Here is a 12,334-nt window from a genome sequence, read left to right as displayed (position 1 = left end):
CAGATACAAAAGGTTAACGCAGTGGAGTCCATGAAGGCCCAAAAGAGTCCATTCGACTTTACCGATCCTTTAAACATTCTCAGAAGGGTGAATTTCTCTATAATACACATTTCAGGCAAAGTTACAGACTCTCAAATCATTCAATGAATTTACTTCTTCCATTGATCTTTTCTTTTCCTATTTTTATCTTTTCAGAGGGCCATCTGTGCTTCAGTCCCAGGTGGACCCTCGCCTGGAGCACCAGGAGGGCCCTTTCCTTCCTCTGTGCCTGGATCTCTCCTTCCTCCCCCGCCACCCCCACCTCTACTAAGTGGGATTCTTCCCCCTCCACCGCCTCCCCTCCCTCCAGGTGGCCCTCCTCCTCCCCCGGGGCCTCCTCCCTTAGGGGCAGTCATGCCACCTCCTGGTGCTCCAATGGGCCTGGCACTCAAGAAGAAAAGCATTCCTCAGCCCACAAATGCCCTGAAATCCTTCAACTGGTCTAAACTGCCTGAGGTAAGCCGTTTGTTCCAATTTTCCCTCTAATGGATATCATTAGCAGCTCACTGTGTTGTCACTGAAAGGAAAAACAGCCCTGGCTGTTCAATGATTTCATTTTCTAGTGTGGACCCAGGGTTCTCACTAGCTCAGATATTTAAGTGATAAAGCTTCTGAAATAAATGACACATTGTTTGAAACCCACTCACTTTGAGTGTCTGGTAGACTGAAAAATTTGGGATAGAAGCACTTTTTAAATAACCATGCCTGTTCTTTTTATGTATAACTGTAAACTATAGCACTTATTACATTGATGTTTCTAGAACAAACTGGAAGGAACAGTATGGACCGAAATTGATGATACAAAAGTCTTCAAAATTCTAGATCTTGAAGACCTGGAAAGAACCTTCTCTGCCTATCAAAGACAGCAGGTAACAGCATATGCCCTCCAGACACCAAAAAGGTAGAAAAATCATGTCTTATGCATGATCCCTGGCCCATCAGCCATGGCCATGATGTGACAGGCATATGAATTCTAGGCTGTTGGGTCTATCCTGTGCATGTCCATGTCTCTGTCCAAGTGCCTGTCAGTTGTATGTGAACAGTTGAAGGTATATAAGCTCCTTGTTAGGGAGTTTCATATCTGGTATATGTCTAAGACCTTGTCTCTATTGGTGTAAAGAGTTTTGTATGCTGTCACATGTATTTAGTCAAAATGGTTCACCAGGAGAAAGTAGAAGAGTTAAATAACTTAAATTGTCACCCCACAATGTTTGTATCTAAAGCTATTTTGGTTCATCTGAATTTTTAAAAAATACATATCAAATGGTTACCATTTGAAGCAGAATGCTTTGTGAAATGGATGGAATTTTGAGAAGCACAAAGATTTTTAAATGACTATAATTTGGCCAGTAGATGGAACTTAGGAGTTTTTACTATATGTCATGAACAGAAGTGGGGTTGTAAAGGCTGAGCAAGTGGGGAGATGGCAGTGGTGCAAATAGGACCAGAGACACTACTGAAAAGTGAGCAAAGCTTTTGTAATAGTAGCAAAAACATGTGATTTGGTGCCTGCTGGTGCTCCACATTGACAGGCATCACTGTGTGAGCCCCGGTCACATCTGTGTAGTGCCTCTTGCTCTTCAAGAGGGCATCGTGATAGAGCCTCTTAAAGTTAGACCAGAAGAGAACGCAGCAGGGTGGCCAGGCCTGGAGAGTTTCAGAAGAAAAAAGAAAAGGTAGAGTAGGATCCCAAATCATCAAAGTCTTGAGAAGAGAAAACTTGAGTCCAGTAGTGTGAGAAGAAAGATTCTTAAGTATGACTGAAGAAGAGGAATGATGGGGAGAGCAGAGTTCATCCTAAACAGGAACACATGAATGCTGGGCCTCTTACGGGGCTTTCCTTGGGCTTTACTGAGAGGCCCTTAACTCCCAGATGAATCATGGGTGGAGCATCCTTAAACAAGCAGCAGACTTCCTAGTTGGTTTCCTTGGCTTAGTCCCCAAGAAAGAGTGTATCAGAAAAGAAGTACTGAGCACCAAAAGAATAGATGGACTCAGGCTAGGGGGAGAAACAAAAACTAAGGGTTTTTTCTTTCATTTTGTTTTGTTTTTCAAAATGGCCTTTGATACATTTGAAATGGACGGGGGCGGGGGGAGGAAGCCAATATTTAAGTGAATATTTTCCCTTAAGAAAGGGAAAGCTTTTCTGCAATGCGTTTTATGCTAGTTTAATAAAATACAAAAATAGAGGCTGTTGCCTGCCGTAGCGACATGAACCCTTAAAACAGGAGCCCTCAGCTGCCCACCCCTACTCTAAGTAGAAAGGCAAATTTGGGCAATGTTATACACACCAAATAAGGGAAAATGAAAAAAACACAATGAAGATAAGGCATTGGCCAATCCTGGCTAACACAGTGAAACCCCGTCTCTACTAAAAATACAAAAACTTAGCCGGGCGAGGTGGCAGGCGCCTGTAGTCCCAGCTACTCGGGAGGCTGAGGCAGGAGAATGGCGTGAACCCGGGAGGTGGAGCTTGCAGTGAGCTGAGATCCGGCCACTGCACTCCAGCCTGGGTGACAGAGCGAGACTCCGTCTCAAAAAAAAAAAAAAAAAAGGCATTGGCCAATAGAAAGCAAAACAATTTATCTTTCAAAGGACAAAAGTTGTCTTTAGAGTCCTCGTGTGGCTGGGACTGTGACCAGACTCTTTCCTGATTGGCTGCAACATGCCGCCTCTTTCTCTGTCTGCTGTCCTGAGAAGGTGTCTCCTTGGCCTTGACATGGAATCTTGAGCCGTTGTAGCAAATTTCCTGATAATTCAAATAATCTTCTAACCTAGCTACATGTCCCATTGCTTTCCCACTTCAGTTTTGATCGCTGATACTGTTCCGTGCTGGTTGCCTAATATGAAGATTTAAGAACGTTCAGAAGTAAATTAAAGGAAGGAAAAGCAATAGTTGTTCCAAATGATGCTATTCAAGTCTGAGCATGTGGGTTGCATTTATTATAAAGGCAGGTGGTTGAAAGACCTAAGTTTACAAGACTCATAATTAACTGGCTTTCAGCAGAAGGTGCAGAAGGATACTGCCAAAATGCTCTGGGACAAATATGTGGACAGTTCTCAAGAGCTCTGGGAGACAAGATTGCAGAAAGCCTAGCAATTGGGTAATTGTCTCCTAGCAACCAACACTGTTTAAGTAATCAGTAGGCATTCCAGTCAGGAGAGTCCAGAACATTTCAGTTATACTTAACACTAAGTAGACCAGTAAGTAGAATCAGTTGTGACTATATTTTCAATAGCACTTCCTGGAGAAAAATTTCAGTATACCTGATCAGCTTGAGTAATTCAAGTAGGTTTTCCCTTTTGGTGCAAGAATTTGAAATGGGAATTTTTAAACTATAAATATATTTTCTAAATAAGGATAATTTGAGCCATTTTATTGAATTTACTGAATTCTGATAGAAAATCCAAAGATGTGGACACTGTAGTTGGAATATATAGGACACAGTAAAGAAAATGGGGCACCTGTCATTGAATGTCCCCTTATCTCATGACCAATGGGAATACTCAAGACCTATGCATTTTCATCTCAGTCTTGATAGTGCATTGTATAATTCACTTGAACTGCTCTCTTTTCTACTCCCAAATGAATACTGTAGATCTGTTTTTTTCCATGATGTCTCCTCTTTCCTCCCTCCAGAGTCATGATACCCTGTTCAAACTCTCTGGACTTCAGCCAGTTTTTGGCTAGATACAATTCCCAGAGAGGCAAAGGAACATTACAAAGGTAATGGCATGAATACCATTACCTGTATGCATGCAACAGGAACCCTGCACAGAGTAAGATTTTGGAAAAATCTCAGTAATATCGGATTAGTATAATTTAGATGAATACTGAGAAATGACACTTATGGGATATACACAGACACACATGTATATGCACACACATATACATATACGCTTACACATATCTGCATAAAATATATCCAGTTGATTTGAGGAATCATTAAAATCAGAACTTATATTGTCTGCTTTGTATACAAAGTAATTCAAAGAATGAAAGTGTGTTAAATTTTTGCACAGGCCCACAGTGTAACTTATAGTATAAAAGCAGAGATGAGAAAAAGCTACAAATAACTATAATATGGACTACAAGATGATAATATTCAGCATCCACTACATTCCTGATGCCAAGTATGATATACACAGTTCCCAATCTCATCAACCTTAAGATTTAGTTCTCAAGGAGTTCTTATACTTATTTTCTTCCTTAATGCTCAACCCCAACTCTATGAGTAGATATTCATATTTTATAGATAATAAAAATATGGCTTGGTGTGTATTTAGTGACTCCAAAGGGACATAATTCTCAGTTTCACTTTTCTTCCCCATGATTTTTATTCGTTATAAATGTCAGACTTTGTATAGGATTTTCTTTAACTCCAGCTTTAAGAACAAGACTATTCTATTCAGAATTTTTTTTCAGTGCAAATATCAGAGGTGTGCAGAGCTGATGATGTAAACTTCTGTGCCACATAAAATGGGATCTAATAGCAGGCAGTTATTTCTCCACTCACATTCCAAAAGTTCATTTGAAAATCAATGTCTTGAATCTCAGGTCCTCTTTTCCTCATTGAAACTACATTATACATGATTTCCAGGTCAGCCACAAAAGACTGATTTAAATGGTAGCACATTGCATAGCAGTACTTTTCAGATACAATTAAACAATATTCATCTCCATTTTGTGAGAAATCTTCATCCCTAGATGCTATAAATTCATTTCTCTCTATCCATACAATTGAATAGAGGGGAAATGAGCTAAAGGCACTACATTTACCTAAAGGGAGTCATATCTCTGTAGCAACAAATTAACAGCTCACTATCTCTTCCTTCCCCCTGGTCTTTGCTTGAGGACAGCCCTTCCTTAAGGATCCTATTGTCATCACATTGTAAAACTTTTCAAAGCCTCTGCTCTGGGTTAGGAACAAAGAATAACTGTGGTCCCAGGCTCCAGAATCCAACCTCTCCTGCTTACATGTAATACACAAGACATTTTGGGGGCTCCAGTTAGAGCGTTCAATGATATCTTCTGATTTTTTATAAATTATCATTTTCCTTTTTTATTCCCTTTACAATTTTTATTCTATAGATACAATTTTCACATTGAAAAATTTTATGATTTAAGATATTTATTTCAATAGGCTTGATCCTTAGCCATGGCACATGAAAACAGAAGAGAGAATTATAAATAGTGGTGTTTTTTTTTTTTACTTTTCTTTTTTCTTGAGACCAAATGTAAGTTCTATAACTGGGCTTCATGGTAAGAGTTAATCAGATGCAGGGTTTTATATAAATATAGTGTATGAATTTTTCTGGATAGAGATTCCTAATTTTTACCAGATTTACAAAATTCTCAAAAAGATTTAAAACCATTCACATAAGAATTATGATTATCTGTAAAGTGTTGAGTCATTATCCCATTGTGGAATTCAATCTATAGCACTATCAGCACTGCTTCCTGAAAATGCAGGTCCCAACTTCCTATTTATACTCCAAGCCCTAAGCTTTATGCTAGAAATTGCCTGGAAAAACCAGACATCCTGTTAGGTGAAGCCAAATATAAGTGATTCTACCACATTTGACCCAAGCCAATTAGAAGTATCTTTTGTTATTTCCCTCTGATTTTTCAGTGAATAAGCTTTCAAAAAGAATGTTAACTTACTTGAAACAGGCCTGGAAGCATCATTATTTCTAACATGCCCCTTTCAATGAAACTCATAAGCTTTATTTTATTTCTAATGTGCCAAGTAGAGGACTTCTAAAGAAGTGGAATCTTTAGGGTAATAATTGAAGAAACTCTGGCTTGGTATTCTTCATCCTCACCTCTAGAAAGAAAATATATTACATAGTTAGTAACTATTATACTTATTGCTGATGGTGGTCACAAATGGGAGATCTTGACCAGCTGTTTTTTCAGCTCAACTGAAAGCAGAGCGAAAGGGGAATAAGTAGACTTGATCATCAGCTTGAAAGATGAAATAATATTATTATTGAAGCTTTCAAGTACTGAGCTCATACGTACGTGTCAGGTACCTATGTGTCAGGTACTCTACACAACGCATTACATGATTATCCTGTTTAATCTTCACACCAATCAGTTGTTAATTAACCACATTTTACAGACAGACAGACTGAGCCCCAAGCCACACACCCGGTAAATAACAGTTGCCTGATTCCACAGGCCTCTATACTAGAGGTCAGAAGTCTTAATTTCCTGACACTGGGAACTTATAAAATAGGATGAGTTGCCAGTGAACTTCAAAAAAGTTTCTTCTTTGAGGGTCAGACAGTAAGAGCAGAATCTAAGTTCAACTAGCAACTCTCTCTTTAAGAGAAAAAAAATAGGTTAAGATGACTTCATGGAGTTCACTTCACCATAGTCTTTTTTGCCCTTGAAAGGAAACTGCTTTTACAGGAAGAGTCCTAAGGAGCTTCAGAGTAGACAACTTGGCAGTTATAACAGAGACAAAAGAGAACTGGGATATCAGAGGAGTATCCATTGTTTTTCAAATACCATTCTAGAAAAGCAGTCCCCCCTTGTATGGCTAGAGCGAGGGGAGGACACATTCTGTTTCCCACTAGAGGAATTATGTGAAACAGCTCATCTGTGTAAAATTGGCCTTGGCAGTGCTGCCGAGACCAATGAGACCTTAAGGAATCTGCTGAGCAAATGCTGGTTGTGCAAGCTGTTGGCCCGAAAACTGGGGCGTGTTTTGCACACCAAAGCCTTATTCATTTCAGCATTGCAAAAATATGCAACGTATGCTGTAACTTTCTCACAGCATGTCAGTTACATCTTCCTCATCCCCTTTTTCACTCCAAGTCTTTTCTAAAAACTATTTCCAGAAGAGACTGTTGACCTTGTATGCTTGAACAGCCCTGGGCAGTTAGGACAGGGCCACCAATGGCTGCAGAACACATGTATCACTGATTTTCTCTTAATTGCATGTTCTTTTTCCTCATACCTACATGTAGCACCTACAGGCATTATTTGCACTTTATAGGGGTGCTGAGGGTTAATATTACTGACTTGAGTTGTTCAACCTGTCTTTTCTCAATCCATCCTTATAACATAAGATGACAGGAGATTATTTCCATCAAAAAAAGTTTATTTATTTATTTATATATTTTTGGTTTTCCTATTAACAGTAGGAATAGTTTCCTCAAGTTGATGGGATTGATTGACATTCTCCTGCTTCAAGTAAAATCGTCATGTTGAATAAATGGAGCCAGTGGTCATTTCAAAGAGGATTTGTTCCTTTCCCAGCTTGGGTCTTTCTTAGGTGTTTTAAGGCCTGTCTTTTCTGCATTTGATTTTCCACCATTGAAAATTGGGTACAGCAAATGTCATCGTCTTTCTCTACCCTGAATGCTTAGTATTGTGCTCTTCATGGTATTCAGCCAAACTTTCTCATCTTCATCAACTTTCATTGATGATCCCAGGAGCATAAATCATCTCTTACCCTACATCACTTGTTTCCTTGACTGCTTTGACTTTCCCCCATTTGTTGCTGTGACTTCTGAACTGCATATATCTGATTTGCCTTTTCCATGCCTCTGCCATGGCTGTAGGATTTCTTTGTGAACAGTAACTCCAAGCAGGTAAGTGAGCTACTACCTAAAGCTTGCTTAATATAACTCCTTGGCTCACTGTAAGCTTGAAATCTCTTCGTTATCCAGGGTTTTGTTTTTGCTTTTGTTTTTTACATAGTGTAATCTCATGCCTAGGTAACTCCACTTTGGGTTTCAACTCTTAAATGAATATCTAGAGATTCGCCTGAAATTTTAGCATGAGACAGTTGACATTCAATCACATTGTGCCTCCTATGATAAATTCCATGGTGCCTTTGTTTTCTGAACTGGTACACAGTTCTAGAGCTCTTTGGTTTCCTTATTTTTTTTAATGCTACTGTTATTGTTATAATAATTTATATAATTGTTTGGTTTTTTCCTCCTAATTCCTGAGTGGGAAATATTTGAAAAAGGCTTGATGGTGTATATAAGACTTGGACTATTGTCTTCTGATAGGAATCAAGTACTTTTTGTAGATTGCATAGGCTGCAGTTGAATTTCGATGCTTGATAGGCGTAGTGTCTGAGCAAGCCAGATTGCAGTCACGTCACTACAAATTCATTTTCTTTTTAAACTGCAAAAATTTAAACAGTAGTACAGACTCATGTTAAAAACAGCAGTCTGATCCAAGATTTTGTAGTTTGTAGAACTGATAATGTTTGCTGTTCTCCATAAATTCACGCTGCTTAGTAGAAAAGTACATAGAATTTTTAGAACTTAAACAGACTTTAGAGATACTACTTTAATTCAGCCTCCTCATCAAATGAGGAAACTCTGTAGGTAAGTTGAATTCTAAGATTCTTTCTTTGTGTAAAATATAGATACAACTTTGTAAAAGAAAGAGCTACTTAATAATCAGTTTTCTTACATTTTTAAAACACTGTAACTTTTTAATTTATTCTCACTGCTAATGAAATCAAACTTGTTATTTATCAAGTTAGCCTTGAACTTTTTATTATTACCAATACCCCTGAAGCTCAGTTTACTTTAACAGTATATTATACTTATTTTTTGTCTGTTCCACCTGAAATTATAACTGGCCATCAGAGCTTACAGATTTCTGTACAGCAACAGAATATGCAAGTAGTGTTTTATTGTTAGTTCAGGTAACTGAATTCATGCCTCAAACTGCCCCTTCCCATTGTCCATCAGGCTCCTGAGTAATGAAAGGTACCGTCTGGCTTTGGGAGCTTCCTGTCGTACATGAAGATGTTTGGGAGGTTTTATCATTTAGTTTTTTTGAGTGCTCAGGATGCAAATGGTTCTGGGGTGAATGGGCCTTGCAAGTGGCTGGACCGGCAATGGCAAGCCTCAGCTGAGCCTGATTCATAGTGACAGTTCTTCTGTCTGCAGTCCATAGGAATTTGGGGGACAAAGGGAGGGCACCACTCACTGATAATTTATGCACACTTAGCATCTTCAACTTAGAAGCACTTTGTTCTTCCAAATAATGCTTTTTCAAATGTGGGTGGTCAGCTTTTCTTCTTATTTCCCTTTACCAACTAGACTGTAGCCTTTGTTTCAGTTCCACCATCTCTCCACACTCCCCACCTCACCACCTCAGCTTTGCCCATGTGTGTATGTGTAGAGTGTGTGTATGTGTGTGTGAACAAAAATGGAAAGTGTGTGTCTGAAGTCTGAATGTCCCTGTTGGACTTTGATGGATTTCTTTCGTGCTCTTTACAGAAAGAAGCAGATGCCATTGATGACACTCTGAGTTCCAAACTTAAAGTCAAAGAGCTTTCGGTGATTGATGGTCGGAGAGCTCAGAATTGCAACATCCTTCTATCGAGGTATTGTTGATGTTGAATAAACATTTCTAGTAGGACCAACATTTCCATTCTGTGGCTCAAAACCACATGTTAGTGATTTTGTTGTAATTGTACTCTGCTGAGGTACAGTTCTTTGGATCCCCTTCTGTTAAAATGAGAACAGCTCTTGGTGCTTACTTTTCCTAGTGGAACATATCAGAGCTGGATGCCTTCTTTCTCAAAGTTTAATTTCCACAGACCTCTAAATTTAAAGGCAGAACATCCTAAGTCAATCTTTTCTTCCCAGAAAGCCTGTAAAATGGACTTGACTTTTATTTACACTTCTTGGCCTTAGAGATATTTTGGTCATTTAGTAGCATTGTCACAGAATCAGGACCAACAGATGAAGGCTCTTTGTTTTATTTTGCTTTCTAATGTCACCGTTTTACATTTCAAGGTTATATGATTTCATGCTCTTTTTGAGCATTTTTATAGCTAAAAGGATATGTAAATCTCAAACCTCCATGAAATGCTAATTTATCCAGTTCAGCCCTGTTCAGAAATCTTTCTCATAATTAGTGAACCATCACAGCCTTGGAACTTGAAAAGAAGAAAGGAAATTTGGGAGCCTGGAATCTGATTGCAGCTTCGGGCAATGTTGTCAGGTTGTTCTGGGCATTTCAAATAGCTTTTCTGTATCTAGTTTCTTCTTTTCTCTAAAAGGAACTTTCACATTAGGCAAAGACACCGAATGCTTATGGAGTAAGTGAAGATGTAAAAATCCTGAATGTTGAGGCTTTAAAGATGAGTTACATTCTGGAAGGAATGTTGTGTATGCACTGAGGCTGGCATAAGGCGACTTCTTTTTCAGGGAGAATGAAGAGAGGAAACGTAGTAGTCCTTATTATTTAGATGTTCTTAGAATGAATTTCTTTTAACACAAAGAGCTGCTGCTTGGTTTTCATGGAAGTTGATTCTTAGCCAGATATGTATTACTTCAGGGAGCAAATGTTTCTTTCAGTGAAGAGAAATTTAACCTTAGTGAGAGCTTTGAATTTTAATGCAACTAGTAACGTAATCTGAACCATCCTGTTAGCATTTTATTTCTGCCTCTGGCTGAAAGCTGTGTAAATGGCCATACCCTGTATTTATTCTGACTTTTATTCCATGAACTATGCCCAGGTTAGATAAAATATCTATCTGCCTCAGGAAGACACCACTGAAAACAACTTGAAGGTCTGCTTATTTTTCTTCTACAGTAGTCCCCGCCTTATCCACAGTTTCACTTTCTGCAGTTTCAGTTACTCACGGTCCAGTACAATAAGATATTTGGAGATAAACTGCATTCACATAACTTTTTATTACAATATATTGTTGTAGTTGTTCTATTTTATTTTTAGTTATTGTTGATCTCTCACTGTGCCTGATTTATAAATTAAACTTTACCATAGGTATGTAAGTATAGGAAAAAAACATAGTCTACGTAAAGATCAATACTATCTACAGTTTCAGGCATCCACTGGGAGGTCGTGGGACATATTCTTCTCCAATAAGGGAAGACTGCTGTATAGTGTAAACAATTTGTTTTGTTACCTTTTTATAAATAGTATTCCTAGTAGCAAAATTAAATTAACTGGGAAAGTTGTGGAGTTGTTTTACATCCTAGAATTTCTCTCTGTATTTTATGCTTGTGCCATCCGGATGAATGCTTTAAAATGCTTGGCAAAGGGAGCTGTCACAGAATTTTTCTTCTCTTCTCTTCTCTTCTCTTCCCTTCCCTTCTCTTCTCTTCTCTTCCCCTCCCCTCCCCTCTCCTCCCCTACCCTCTCCTCTTTTTCTTTTCTTTTCTTTTCTTTTCGAGACAGAGTCTCGCTCTGTCACCCAGGCTGGAGTGCAGTGGCACGGTCTCAGCTCACTGCAAGCTCTGCCTCCCGGGTTCATGCCATTCTCCTGCCTCAGCCTCCCAAGTAGCTGGGACTACAGGCGCCCACCACCACGCCCGGCTAATTTTTTGTATTTTTTTATAGTAGAGACCGGGTTTCACCATGTTAGCCAGGATGGTCTCGATCTCCTGACCTCATGATCCGTCTGCCTCGGCCTCCCAAAGTGCTGGGATTACAGGCGTGAGCCACTGCGCCTGGCCCAGAATTTCTGTAGTGTTGAAATGCCTTTAGAGTAAAAACAGTGACCTTGTTCCTTATTGACAGATTATTCAGTAGTACTAAGTACCAACCAGGGTAATTACACGAGCTATAGATAAGGTTACATCTCTTTCTGGCAGATTTTCCATTCTGTTATTGAGGGAATTCGTTCATATTTGTGGTATATAAATTCCCTTGTTGCCTTAGGCGCTGACACTTTTGAGATGACTTAGAATTTGAATGTATTTAAACTCTTTTAAGACAGTTTTAAGAACTGACCTCATATCTGTCAGATTATCAGTTAAAATCCAGTTTGGTGTATAAGTGTTATTACAGCGAGCACAATTAAAAAGTGTGTGTGACAAAGTAATTTTGAGTCCGATTTGACCTGTTGGCCATTGGGCTGTACTGATCAGGATCTGAAGCCCTCTCTCCCATGGATGGTTCAGAGCCCCATCCTTTTGTGTTCAGTGGTCAGTTGTTTTACTCTCTCATCAGGAAAGCACGGAACGACAAGTTAAATGTTGTGGTAAAAGTGAAAAAATTAAGCAGATTTTATTATAATTTGTATTTTATTTAGTTTTTTAACCAATTAGCAGTTTACTTTTCATTCTTCCCTTTTTGTTGGCAATTTATTACTATGCAGAAAAGGAGCTGGGGACATAAAAGGAGAAAGAAATATGAAAACGTGTTTAATACTTATTCTCTTAGTCACCACTTTGGAGCATTTTTTTGCCCAGCACTGTGCTGAGTGCCACAGGACGTACCAAAAGTTAAGATAACGTTGCTGCCTTTGAAAGCACATGGCTAATTGGAGAAGGAAAATGA

General features: G+C 38.9%; 1 protein-coding gene across 2 annotated transcripts in view; it reads left to right on the top strand.

Annotated features, from left to right (window-relative positions):
• DAAM1 (dishevelled associated activator of morphogenesis 1) overlaps positions 1-12,334 on the top strand; it is a 194,907-nt gene that overhangs the window by 147,658 nt on the left and 34,915 nt on the right. The window contains exons 15-18 of one of the 2 annotated variants that reach the window (XM_011989574.1): positions 196-495; positions 801-908; positions 7,615-7,644; positions 9,301-9,407. In XM_011989574.1, coding sequence (XP_011844964.1) covers positions 196-495; positions 801-908; positions 7,615-7,644; positions 9,301-9,407 — 545 coding nt within the window. The remainder of the gene's footprint in view (positions 1-195; positions 496-800; positions 909-7,614; positions 7,645-9,300; positions 9,408-12,334) is intronic. The other variant, XM_011989575.1, reaches the window with a different exon arrangement.

This window comes from Mandrillus leucophaeus, unplaced genomic scaffold (assembly GCF_000951045.1).
Source record: "Mandrillus leucophaeus isolate KB7577 unplaced genomic scaffold, Mleu.le_1.0 Scaffold359, whole genome shotgun sequence".
Classification (NCBI taxonomy): domain Eukaryota; kingdom Metazoa; phylum Chordata; class Mammalia; order Primates; family Cercopithecidae; genus Mandrillus; species Mandrillus leucophaeus.
This window is presented reverse-complemented; position numbering and strand designations above follow the sequence as displayed.